This window comes from Myiozetetes cayanensis, unplaced genomic scaffold, assembly GCF_022539395.1.
Source record: "Myiozetetes cayanensis isolate MyiCay16 unplaced genomic scaffold, myiCay2020 scf5-8, whole genome shotgun sequence".
NCBI lineage: Eukaryota > Metazoa > Chordata > Aves > Passeriformes > Tyrannidae > Myiozetetes > Myiozetetes cayanensis.
The window spans coordinates 106,714,828-106,729,395 of NW_026087742.1; the positions used below are offsets into that span (position 1 = coordinate 106,714,828).

At 34.4% G+C, this 14,568-nt stretch overlaps 1 protein-coding gene across 11 annotated transcripts in view; it reads right to left on the bottom strand.

The window, feature by feature from the left end:
* The window catches only part of DMD (dystrophin), a 1,047,400-nt gene that overhangs the window by 357,710 nt on the left and 675,122 nt on the right, over positions 1–14,568 (bottom strand). For all 11 annotated transcript variants that reach the window (XM_050333288.1, XM_050333286.1, XM_050333290.1 and 8 more), the window contains one exon: positions 6,410–6,574. In XM_050333288.1, coding sequence (XP_050189245.1) covers positions 6,410–6,574 — 165 coding nt within the window. The remainder of the gene's footprint in view (positions 1–6,409; positions 6,575–14,568) is intronic.

A 14,568-nucleotide genomic window follows, 5' to 3' on the forward strand; every position in this document is an offset into this window, starting at 1 on the left:
ATAATTTGACTTTATAAAATACTGACCCATAGAATTCAAAGACTAAATACCAAAGCAATTAATCCACAGTAACAACTAAAATTTAGCAGTAACTAAACCTATATAATCATTAGCTTATTTGTAAGCTTTTATTATCTTACTAGACAATATGTTTTCCATTCTTTACATATTTGGGTTTCTAAAAATAATTTTAGTTAATAGTAGATCACAACACAATGAAACATCCTTACTATGTGCAGATGCACACAAGTACATATTAGAAAGAAGTTATTCTTTTTTGACTGTAAAAAAAGCTTCTAATTCCCACTTAAGGTGTTTTTCTAAAGCCTTAGCACACCGCAAAATGTTACATGGACCACATTTAAAAAGTGCAATCTGACTGTAACAGATTGCAGAATGTTAATTTTATCTTAGTCACAGTTGCAGTAGGTTGTGATAGGAAAGCTTTAACTTTTGGTCTGTCTTATCCAGTCATTTTGATTTTTATATATTTAAGAAAGCCCTATTATTTTTGTTCTGTTATTCTGAAACCTGATTTCTAAATCTAACCTTTTTTCTTTGAAGATTGCTAGGGTCCTTCCTGTAATCAAAATGTTTGGGAATTTCTAATCAAAATTCTCACTGACTTGGGGTCCTATCATACACAGAATTGGAATCAAACAGGACTACAAGGAAATAAATATTTAGAGGAAAACAAACTTAGGATAAATCAAGAGGAAAAGTTGATTAGACTTTCCCTAGGTATTTTCTTAAGATGTCATCTATTGAAGTATCACTTATTACCCTCCTTTCCAAAGATTCCCCTTCTTTTTCTTGCAGGTGAAGTAAACAAATCTCAGCAGAACAGTCAGTAGGAGGATATAAAGGTCAGTATTTGCACAACTTCCTTCAGCGACAACTTTGGAGCTCCACAGCTTGTTGATGCCGTAGGCAAAGCTGTTTCAAAGTGTAAAGTATAGGTCTTTATCCACATGTTCAGAATAAGGTATTCCTAAAACGTTTAAGTATATTAAATTTGGATGGTAGCATTAGAATAAACACATTTCAAAGTGCTCATGTATGTCCTTAAATACTCCATTAAGAAGACAATGCAGAAGCAACTATAACTTCCATTATAGCAACATTTGCCACCTACTTAGACTCTGATTATCTGATTTAGCCAAAATAAGCCTGTGATTAAAGATAACCACATTATTATCAAGACCAGAAAAACAATTTCTTTGACCACTACAATAATTACTTTTTGAACTAATACTAATTAGATACTCCATATTTGCTTTCTTGTCTGAATTAGAACAACAGTACTGATGGTGAACAAACAGAGTTTAGGAAAGAACTTGATTACTGTCTATTAATGCAGTATTGGACTCTCTCTATTTTGGCAAACAAAGCATTGACAGAAAGATGAAGCTAAAAAAACTCAGTTGAGGAAAAACATGCAGGTTTTTAACTCAGCTGCTGAAGTAATTTACCACTAGATGTGGATGACTGTTCATATATGGAAATTAAAAACCAGTCTTGGTTGTTTTGGTTTTGTTTGTTTTTTGTTTGTTGGCTTTGTTTTGTTTCTTTTTTTTTTTTAGTAGTAGTAGTATTTTTGAGAAAGGTGTGCTGTGCTGCTGTTCAAACAGAAAATAATCCAAAAAAGTGAAAGAATTACTTTATAAAGCAGGTCTGACTGGATGACCAGAGTAGTATCTTCTGACCTTATAACCAACTATACTAATACTATGCACACCTCAGAGATGACAAATAGTTGTCTGTTCAAACTCAGCTGCAGGGTTGCTGTATATCACGCAATAGGTGTGACTGTTTCTGTATACAGGTTTCGTATAAAATTTTAATAGTCCAGCAGTATTTGTGGGCTTGTTTTAAGGGCTCTTTTTTATATTTTAGTCAAAAAGAATACCTAGTAGAATGTTTGTCAATGATGTCTAGGATAAAAGGAAAAGTGCTTCTATGCTATTAGAAGTTTGCACATGGCCACACCTCAGTAACTGCTACACAGCTTGCTCTGCTGATAATCTAGTATCTCCTGCTGTTAGGTAGGTATCCACATCCCCATACATTTCTGGCCCAAAAAAACCTGCCAAAGTACCCTGGGAAATATATATCAAAATGTTATGAAACTGCCAAACTTGAAAGAAGTAAAGCTACCCTCGGAGAGCCCAAAAGACAAGGCAAAAGTGAAGACAGTGCTGTTAGGATCGGGAACCAGGTAGATCTGAAAAAGCTAAATAAAACTTCCTTATGTCAAAATTCCCTCACTGGGAGACAGTATCTCATATCACCCATGTTATCCTGCAGGGCCTCAGCTTTGCACTGAGAGGATATCACTGCTTTCACAGTTGAAAAGATTATATGACTAAGCTTTACTTAAATAAATAAAGTAAATAAGGTTTACTTATATGAATAAAGATTGTGGCAATACAATCAGCAAAACACATTTGAATGCTCAGGAATTAGAACGTGCACATCTTTATCTGCTGGTTTTTACTGACAAAGAAAGAAAACCGGCTAAGAAAAATAAAATTGTTCAACATAAACAGGACCAGGAAAATGGGCTTCACATAGTCAGAGTACTGAGAGAAATTATTGAGAAAAAAGAACCAGCACATAAAAAACAAGCACATAGTAAGAGCTGAACTTCAGCATGCAAGTGCTGAAGGTGTCTCCTGCCATGGCTGTACCCAGTGACTATGACTATAACACCCCCAGCTTAGACACCAGTGCTGGCAGAAGCTGTATTGTAAACAAAGCTGTACTGTTAAATACTTCAGTCTTTTTCTACGCTATAATGTAGACAACTTTTGTACTATTTTCTTTGCACCATTTTGTAAAATTGGAAATTCACAATGATATCATCTAAATTTGTGAAGTATGAATAGTAAATCATGCAAAATAGCTACCAGAATGAGGGTAAATCCGGGTCAAAGAACGAATGCAGACAGAGTCATACTGCTAAGCTTGGAAAAACAGAGTTGTAAAAGACACAAAATGAAATATATTCTAAATGCATGAGAAGCTGGTACACTGCAAATCTGGAAGAGTTCCAGTGTTCACAAGTAGCTCCAGTATTCAAGCAGAGGAGTCAAGACACTCTTAGAGATGTAGATTTCATGCCTTCTCCATGCATATACATAAGTATTTCACAGGCACAGTCTATACGATGCTATTATATGCAATGAAAATTATGTCAATGTGGTACAGAAAATATTCAGCACTTGCAAAAAACTAAGATCCATCCTAATAGTTGAAATTTTTAGCTTGCAAATCTGCATTTCAATGTAGATTTGATAGTTTCTTAAAACTTTTTTTTTTTTTTTTAATGGAAGAAAACTGTAATTAGGAATAATATCATGACTGAAAAAAATACTGGTACAGATGCTTTCTAAATCCTGAGAATGAAAAATTCTTTGTCCACCTTTTTTGAGAAATTAGTTATTATGGCTCAAGTGTGATTTTTGACACCACTGGTAAAAATTACCATGTTTAACTGAAGGTCTGGGTTCTAATTGTGGCACTGCATTATGGTCAAGAAAATTATGAAGACAAATCATATTGGCATAAAATATGTTAGAGTTTCCTGAGCCATACTGTAATTATTTGAAGTAGGCATAGAGTTACAACAGCAGAATGGGTTCAAAGAAAACAAAAATTTTGATTCAGAGGGGAAAGTATATTATTAAATGCTGTTGCAAAGTACAATATGCTTTTTTAGGATGAAATAACTTTAAAAAGTTTGTTTTGACAATTTCATAGTGTTCATATTTTTCTTAAAATTTTTGCTGCTTTTTAAACTGACATATGTACATACTTTAGAAGTTAAGATGCTGCCCAAAGCCTCAAATGACACAAAATGTTCCAGGGATTGTAGGACTACAAAGTGGCCCAGTATGTTCCTTGGTCACCACAAAGTCTTTCTCAAAAGGGGCACCAAAGAACACGTTGGACTTGTCCAGTCTCTTCATGTCTGTTTCTTATATTCTTCTATTTCCTAATTGCATTACAGTGAACTAGAAAAGAGCCTCTCCTATTATGTACTTTTGTACCAAAGGTACAAGTCTAGGAAACAACTGATATTAAGCATCTGGAACCATTCTGTAGGACTAGAGGAGGCTGATATGATGCTGTGTAATTACTCACTTGCAAATACCTCTGTAGTAAAGGGTTAATAAACGAGAGGGAACAGAAAGAGATCCTTTTCTTAAATAAGTGATTGCATCATGCTGGGCAAGAACATGCTGTGCTAATGGGATTTTGAAATCCAGGACGTAGGTAGGCTGCAGAGCTTTGGTGGGACACAATCACAGTCACTGGTTGTTCCAGTCTGGATTCAGTATTGCAAGGATATGATGAGGGCAGAGGCATAAGAGACCATTCCTCAGGAACTGAAAAACTGCTAAATTAAAGAATTTAACATTATTAGTGGTCTTGCTATCCCAAGAGCAAATGTTATCATGTTCATAACCTCATGCTACATGGAAGGTCACAGTCAGCACCCTGGGTTGAGTTCATACAGATCCAGAGAGCTCTCTGATCTGAGAGCATGACTAAGTCAAATGACACAGCAAATGAACTATGCCAATGACACTGAACCTCTCATTTTCATGTAACTCGTTTGCAGCCTTCCCTGAATTTTTATGTGGTGCCAGGGGTAATGAACTAAAAAGGGAGAGGACATACAAGTCAAGTTCTTCAGCATGACTGCCCACACCATTAAACTGGGAGCATTGATTCCATCATGGGACAAACTGCACAGTCTGAGGCAGTGCCCAGGCATGGACAGGGATTGGCAGCAACAGGCACTTTGGATGCAACTGTCTTCTTTTGGGGGTTAAGACTGTTGCTGGAAAGATGTAAATTGTGCTGCACCAGCTGACCTCTAGGCCAAACAATGGTCCTGAACACTTTTCAAACAGAGTCATAGTTTTAAGATCCATAGGATGGATTTTAAATGCTCTGTCATCAAATATGTATTGTCTTAAATATCTTACTTTTTGTAAAGTTGTCTGGAACAATATGTAATAATTTTGCCTTTGGTTCCACCTTTGTGACTCTCATAGAATTACTTCTGTGCCACCATTAAAGGTTAACCCTGATGGTGATTTAATTATTTAATTTTTTTTCCAAGTAAATTTAAGGGACTTCTCACCTATTTTTAATAGCTGATTTTCACAGAGGTGGGAAAAAAGTATGAGCTTTTAAATTACTATTAATTCACATAAATTGTAAGCTATAACTGTGAATTGTGCAAGTGAAATTCACAGATATTCTCCTTTACATACTTTCTATGCAAATATTATAGAGATCAATATTATTTAAAAGGTAAAATCAGATTATCTGATAAGGAACTGCATTTATTATACCCCTTGATTTATGGAGGAAACTGCAATGATAGTTATCAGATTATAGCTGCATGCCAGAAGCAAAGGTTGCTATGGTTTTCAGAGAAATAAATCACTGTATTTTGGAAAATTCTGTCAGAATAATTTTAATTGGTATTTTAGATGCACTTTAGTTTAATTTCAGCTATCACACATTTCTGTAATTGGAATTACCTAAAGGTAAGAAAAAAGGCAAGACACTTGCTTTAAAATAGGCATATTACTTTAATATAATTTTGCTAGCTAGCTAAAGACACCCTAGGCATCTATTTAAAGCAAACACATATTTCCATCTTTTTTCTCTTCTACCTATCCAACCCCACATGTTCTTCTCGTCATTTATATTCACCTGTTTCTGAGGTCAGAACATTTTGTAACAATCAATATTTTGTGACTTTTAGAAATGAATATCCTTACAATACTTAAAATTTATTTACTCTAAATCTTTGCCACACATGTCAGTTTTGGAACTCTTTTCCCCAAAAAATGACTTTGAAAACAAAAGAGACAGGAGAGGACTTAATGGCTGAGGAGGCAGCTGAAGAACATTACCTTGCAGGCTCAGTAAGAGTATGAAGAACACTGACAGAAATATGAGAACCATGATATGATCCTAAATACTCTGATTTTCATGTAGTCATATCAGCTTTAATGAAATAGCTTAAATGGTCCAACAGTGATATTCTGAATTTTAGTTTGCTTTGTATTATGATTTGATATATCAACTTTTGGGGCTATTGTTTCATGTAAAATACGGCAGGAAAAATAAATTATATTTATATTATATCTTGGAACCATTGGTTCTAATCTGCCCTCTCACTAGAAACCATTTAATGGAAAAAAAATTAAGTTCTCCTTAATTCATAAAGCTTTGAACTTCTGCGGACCATTGCTCACTTCTGTCTCAGTTACATTATTAATAAAAACTACACAGCTGATGCTGCAACTACGCAGATGATGCTGCAACTTAGTTTCTGACCACTTAAGATTCCAATGCTTTTATAAAATGGAAGAAAATTTACCTTAATATCAAAGGCTCCTGGCTGACCCTCTCTGTTATAAAGCTCCAGCTGGTTCTTGACAGGCGTTACCCACAATATCACCTGATTTAGTTGTTTATCAAGTTCAACGAAATCCTTTAGCAGAATCTCTATTTCTTTTTGTTTCTCTGGAAGATCTTTGGACACCTGAAAAAATAACAGAAGCCATTGTTTAAGTGGGGGAAAAAACCCAATAACAAACAAAGCACAAAACAATTTAACACTACAAACATATATACTTATATGAAATGTTAAAATACAACTTTTATATACTGTTAGGAAGAAGGGAAAGAAAAAGCAGATCCACTAATCAAATTCTTATGGTTGGTATCTTGCAAATTGTTTGAAACACACTCTGTCCTAAAAAACTCAGTAAAAACCAAAACACATGCACACAAGAAAAAAAAAACAAACCCAAAAGAAATTAAAAAGAAAAAAGATGAAACTAGCTTCAGACTTCTCAGTTTTTTTTTTTTTTAATTGTTATCTTGGTATACTGAATTGTTTTAAAGCTCAATTTTTAATCAGGAAAAACAAAGCGAAATTACAAAATAGATCATTTGAATGGTATCTAACCTTTACTGATCTCTTGAATGTAGATACTTATAAGCATATATTTTCTTATAAGATGTTTAGAGTTGCCAGTTTGGTCCAAATATGCATAAGCAGATGCATAGAATGAAGAAAATTTATGAAGAAATGTATCATCAATTCTGATCAGTCCACTTGGTTCTCTGATTTGCATTCAAAGCAGTCAGATTTGAATTAACCAGGCACATTATTCTGTGCCAACAATATTAGAAATTAAGAATCAGTGACTGGCACAGTCCAAATCCAACAGCACTTGGAGTAAATGTAGGAACAGGTTGAAAATAAATAAGCCAACACAAAGCTCCATGCTGTCCTTCCCAGATTGTTTTCTATAGCTAGAAAGGTGAGGTGTTACAATACTACACAATGGGAAACATTGCAAACGTATACTAGGGGAGAAACCATCTGTACTTCAAAAATAAAAAATATCACAACAGCAAATATAGGATCCAGGTAGAGATACAAAACGAGAGTTCATTAGCAGAATCAGCCAAGAAATAAGGTTAGTTTTCCATATCAATGAAAATATTTTTAAGCACATTTTCAGTCAAAGTGACCCCCTTTAAAGTAGCACGACATGAGGTTTCTGAGACACATGAAAAAATATAAATTCCCTCTAAAGTTAAGCAGCATTATTGGAAGCATTGTCATCATATTGCCCACCTACAGAAGTATTAGTGCTCTGTAATAACCTCTAATACCTAATGACAAAATTTTTCAGAGGCCAGTAAATCTAAACTCAGAGTCATGAAAGCAATGAATGTTACTAAAGCCAAACAAGCACCGAGAGAGTAGAAAGAACACATCTCATTGTGACATGTACATTTCTTTAAAAATTTGGTTTGATAATATTGATTTGTTGGTACCAAACTAACTCCTTTAAATATACTCCGCATGTGATTTATTAGATCGTATTTAAGTGATATTTGTAATTTGAGAAGTTGTTTTGTCATGTATTACATTATGTCCATTGTTTACTATAACCACCCCAGAATATCCCATTTAATAAAAATTGACCCATGAGTAAAATTTCTTTTTCTATCTTCCTAATCTTTTAAGTGTAATAAAACTCTGCTTTTCCAGAATGACCCAAGAAATAAAAGAAAAAAATTAAAAATGCATTAATTTCCCTTATGTGTTAACTCAATATTTATGCAGACCTTGGCCTAATTTCATACAAGATTAGATTCATCTTTCTTACAACTTCTGAATGTTAATCTCGAATGTTTGCTAGCTTTAATATTAATGTAAATAATTTCCACAGAAATACAACTGAAAGCAAATAGGTAGTCATAGGCAGACAAAAATCCAAACTGACTTCTGAATACCTGAAATTTAAATTAATCTGCTCCCAATCAACATTAATCAAGCATTTTGGGTCTATTACAGGACAGAGAAAGAAAAATTAGTAGGGGATTTGGGGAGGGAGAGGAGGGGAGAAGGAGAGGTAACCAATTATATAATAAGATATATTCAATCTAGAACAGCAGAAGATGAACAATTAGGTTTTGGCAACTGTACTTCAACCTACTGTTTTCAAAACATTTATTTATCCCTTGCATAATAAGAGGTAAATTGTGATTTAAGTAAATGTAGCCTCTTCTTACATGTTGTCTCCTACTCTAAAACTATAGCACAAATATAGGATTAAAATATAAGAAAACAAAAAATATATTCCCATATGAAGTGTTTCATTACATACAGAAATGTAACTTCATCTAATTTTACTACAGAGACAAAAAGAACAACAGTAAAAAAACAAAGAACTTTCCTCCAACTCAGGTTAGGGCTACAGATAAGCATTTAACAAGGCAATGCCTTGTAAGATCCAGGTAATGTGTCACATGCCACTGTGTGGGAATCAGAGTCTTAGATTCCAGTTATCAAGGATTTCATTTGCTAGCTTGTTGTGGTTTGTTTGGGTTTTTTTAAGCTCTGGCATCACACTGTCAAGCTGGCTAATCAAATCAGAGCCTGATGAGTTTAAGTTAATTACAAGTCTGCCTATCAAGCCAAGTTACTGTTGCAGACTGTCTCCTGGGGGACAGCTTGTTTCCTGAGCTAATTCTGCACCTCCCCAGCAGCATAAATTGGGAAAACCTCCATGGAGTAATGGACATGGACATGATGACTGGCTGTTCAGATTTATGCCCTTTCTCTGTCAGAGGAGTACACAAGGAGATGGGATCCTCCAGAATCTTCCCTAGTGTTTTAGTCACAGTCCTTCAAACTTGTTATTCATGGCTCCAGGAGTTCCATCTCTGAGGTGGGATTATAATGCTGGTAGGCACTACAGAAATTCTAGTACCTTTCTGTCCCTGGGCCCCTCAACGAGTTCCTACAAGTTCTTGGATGCCTCCAGGAATGAATGAGCAGTGACTACTGTGCCATTTCAACACTCTCACATTTTTGCTTTGGGCTCCATCCTCCTTTCATTCCTTTGTAGTCTTGGGGTAACTATCCAGTATCTACTCCCTTTCATTCCCTTTGGTGTCTCATCTCTACCTCCTATTAAAGAAAGACTACTTTTGTAAGGTTTTATCAGAGGAGGGTTGAAATCCTTGTCTAAGAGGGAAGACTGATAGCAACAGCAGCCATAAGGCAACACCTGCAGAAGAATAAAACCAGGACAAACGCAGGAGATGCTTTCCCCTAGATCTGCCTAGGACTGAACACAGGCCTGATGAAACAGTGTTACAGGCTGGCAAGGAAGGCAGGGTGCAGATGAAAAAAGGAATCGAAGAAGGGTAACTTCAGTTGGAAAATCTTTCTAAAAATCTGGGTTAGCTCTTTGTATACAAATTAAGTATTTTAAACTTTGCCTTATTCAGTAATAGGTCCACATTGAAAACACACCTTATTTTGCAGCTAAAGGCACAAAATAAATTTGCAAGTGGAAACAACAGAAGTATGAATTATTTCTTCAAAGAAAACAAATTCCATTTCAACATCAAAGGACTATATAATTTCAATGATATGTGTCAAAACATTAATCTCAAAGCATGTGATACATCAAAAATTTTGTACTCTAGTTCAAGTGTTAATTAAGTTAGATTAATTAGAAGCTGAGTAACATAATAATACAAAATATTTAAGCTCTAAATGGGGAAACAGTAGAAGAGCTTAATTTTGCCAATTGACACTGGTCTTCAAAATATTTAATTTTATTCTAATCTGAAACTATCAGAACATTTTCCACTTCTTTAATTTTACATATTCCAAATTTTGCTCTTTACGTTAAAACACACACACAAAAAACCCCCACACAAAAAATTTCCATCATAAAAAAACCATTTCTCAAAACGTAAGAATAGTCTGAAATTTGAATTATTGCATACTTTCAAAGTCTAGATCTTCTCCTTATGAATTCTAAAATTACTTGATCACTTGCATTGCTTTCATTGTTTCTGTTCCATCTGAACCTGATGTCTTGCATGATGATCCTTCACAAGCAGTCTAAATGGTACGCTAGTATGTTCTTTACATCCATACCTCAATCTTATGACTTTGGTGCAAAACCATACATGTGCTCATCTTGGCAGTAGAGATCCCCCTGATCATTTCACATGCTCCAGTTTTCCACTGCTATTTCACACTTCAGCTTTGGATAGTTATTTTTCAGTCTGCACACAGTTGTGTTCATGCATTATGGGAAGAATTAGAGCTCCAGAGATGGAAAAGACTACCAATTCTTATGATAAAAAGAAGTATAAAGGGAGGAAGGATTTGTATAAAGTATTCCACATGATGTAAAATCATATTCTGTTTCACTGTTCTGTTTAATTCCTTATGAATGCCCAGAAATTAGGTTCAATTAAAGGAGTATCAATTAAAATAATGGTTGTGGAGTTACAGCTCAATCATTTCACTTTGGAACAATGCTCAAAATTAAAAAAGTTGAAACTTATTAGGTAGAGACAGTAAGTAAGAAAGAACAAACAATAGGGAATAGTTTTGCAGAGGGTAGAAATGTTACTGTAAACGAATGAACTCGATTAATTATACTACTAGTAAGGTATCACTATTTATAAAAGGAAAGCCACTGAAATTATTTGTATGTAATATATTTCAAGCAGCCAATGCCTGATTTGGAATACATCCCTTCTCTCTCACAAGTCAATGTCAACTGAAATGACCCAAAATGACCAAAGAGAAAACGATGCTGTTATTACCCAGCTGTTTGAGAATACAGATGAGGTCTCCCCAGCATGCAATTTTTCAAAAAAGAATATGGAGAATTTTCTTAGTGGTGAATGGAGAGCAAAGAAATCCCAAACTTCAACATTTTAACAGCACCAAAAATGTGTCAGGTTTTTCCCCTCAATATTACATAAAGTACCCCTTTCTCTCGCTAGCTACCTCACTAAACTCTCAATAGCAGAGCAGCACTTATAAATGGAGCTTACTTTGATGAATCTGATAAGAAATTTAGGTATCTTGATATGCATAACCAGATAAACTATAATAAACTGCAATGAATATGAGCAAAAAGTATGTTATGGGGTATCTTTGAAGACTGTTAACAACATTATTTCTTCTATGCCCCCCTTTGGAGGGTTCCTTAGATATACAAAGCACTTCATGAAAGTGGGCTTCCAACATAGGATAACTGATAGTATCAGGTTTAAAAAATCAGAATTGCTTCCACAGAGAAAAATTGAAGTATTCTGTATAAAGAAATGAGGAAACTTTCTGCTCAGCCCAGAGCACAACTGGACTGAATGCAGGTTTTGATGTCATCTGAATGAGGACCTGGATAATAAAGGAACAACTAACATTAACTAATTAACTAACATAACCATAACAAATATTAAATGCAAACTTCAATCCTACTTATTGAAGTATCATAACTGACACTTCTGTAGCACTAGTAAGATGATTACATAAAACAGCAATTCTTACAGCGACTGTTTCAAAAGTTTTATTTGCTCAAAATCACCACCCCCATATTGCATGTACAAAAGAACAATTTAAAATGGAAGAGGGAAAATTTAATTTATATGCATCATTTCTTCATGAAAAACAATCTGTGTAAGAAAGAGTTTCATACAACTTCAGTTTTGGATGCCATTTAGTTAATTAACTGAGCCATTTTCATTAACAAACTCAATATTGACTTTAAAACAAAATCTATGTAATTTCTTTAAAATGATGAATATTTATGAGCCATCGTATCTCTGACAAGGTTGAAGTAAAGACTATATTATTAGATTAAAGAAGGCTATTAAAAATATATAGAGAAGATTTTTATTTGCTATGTACCTAGTGTTTCATGTTTCCTTGAAAGCCTCTCAGCGCTAACCTGTATTTATTTGGCCTTTTTTTTTTTTTTTTAAAAATCTTAATGGTGTATTTGTAATATTTTCAGGTTTCATTTTTATTAAAAAAATCTATTTTTCCCCCATCAATGCAGAAAAATAAAGTAGTCCACAAAACCAAGGCACCAAACAATTTTCTGCTTCATCTGAGCTGACTAGCTTTTTAAAAAGCAAATAAAACTTTTCCCCCATCCCAAAGAGTTTTTTTTTTTGTTGTCTTCCATGGTAGTATGACTGTGTATATCAGTCTTCTGAATATCTGTATGTTTCTTATATGTTATACTTACAACCAATTGTCATTCATTCTGCTCTCCACTATCTCAGCAATTCGCCTTTGACAAGGACATTTTTGAGCACAAGACCCTCCACCTGAAATCTCTACTAAATAATCTAGTCCATGATTTTCCTTTCCTTATCTCTTCTTATTACTCAGTTGCACAAATCCAAAAGCAGCCTCAAAGGCTTTACAGTACAGTTCCTTCAGTGATTCGTAATGAAGGATGTTCCGACAGGAAAATTATTTTTAAATAAAACTAAAATTGTCCTTTCCCTGGCTTGTAGGGTTAGTTAATGGGGTATGATAAAACCTGTCTGACATATTTAAGAGTAATCTCTTTCATTGTTTGGCAAACCATAGTAGTCCTATCAACACTTCTGATCCCTCCATGTGACAGGGTTCCTGCAGTCTGCTGCTCTGTCTCACCCTCCTTTTCTGCAGCCCTCATTTTCCTAAGATCACTCATTCTCCAACTGCATACTTATTTTTTTGCTACATAGTAAGTTGGATAATGAATGTATAGCTAAACTGCATTATTTCCACAGGGATTTATTTTTGCATTATCTTCACACAGTATAGAATAATTACGGTGGGTTGTTATTTTATCTACAGCTGAATATTTATAGATTTTCTTACCATCAAATTATTTATTCTGCTAAAAATTAAAGAAAAGAGTAATGTTAGTATTCCAAATGTAGTGAGTGATCTTGACTGCCAAGTACCGAGCTGACATGTCTCACAAGGAACAACTGAACAAACAATTAATTTGCTTTTCATTTTGGCTGTTCTTCAGGAATTACCTGGTTTAGCACATTTGTGAGAAACGTGCTGTTAATAGCAAAGCTGAGAGTGTGGGAGTTACCTTATTTTAACTGTAGTCAGGTCATTCTCTAGCTAATGATGATTATGAATTGAGAAAGCATTTTTAAAATCTCTGAGAAAAATTAGAAAAAAAAAAAAAAGGCAAGAAGAAGGGGAAAAAGGAAGGGAAAGTTTAGTTCAGACTATTCCGTTATTGGGAATTTTAATTACATGGGCATGTTTCTACACCAACTGGCCTATATAAATGAAGTATAATCTTTATCTTGTGAACAGCAAATAGCAAAACATTGATTTTTTTGGCCCCTGTAGTCCTCCTTAAAAGAGATGCACGAAACACCTGACAGACAATGGTAGCATCTGTCTTGGAACTGAAGTTTTAAAAAGCCCAGACGATTGTCATTGATTGGTGTGCAACACTATGTGAACCATTGTTCATTAGAAGAGAAATGACTCTCAAATACATAGTTGTTGCAGTGTAGAAAAATGTGTAAGAATTTGCCTGAAGTGACTTCTTTGATATCTGGTAATTCAGCTACATCAATATTACCTCAATGTAGTAACAAACTTTTTACCTCTGTATGACTGTATACCATAAATACTTTTCCTTGCTTAACTTTTTAAATCTTAATTAATGCTAGCTGCTAGCAATAAAAAGGAATTAAGCCTATATATACTTGTTTCTTAGAGCTTGTGACATTCTCATGTTTGTCCAATGAACATTTACATCTAACCTCATTTTATTATACCGAAACCATTTGTTGATATGGCTGATGATAACATGAATGTGGACTACACCTAATTAGCAATCTATGACAAACTGTAACAGGTAATTCAGCATAACAAAAGGCTATACCGTCACATTTAATGGAATCAGGTCACTCATTAAATGAAAATACATTCAGAAATTATCAACCTTTTGATCCCCAAAATGCTGCTTATACTATTCTAAATTCAAATTGAAAGAACAGAAATCAAATTGTAGCATTCATTTTCTGACATATTTTCCCCTCCACCCCACAAATAAAAACACTAGCAATTGCAGTAGTTCCAACTGTGGGCTAAAACTAAGTTGCACTGACATGCTGGAAATTTTATGACATTGCAGGTAACCTATGAATAATTTCTACTCAAGG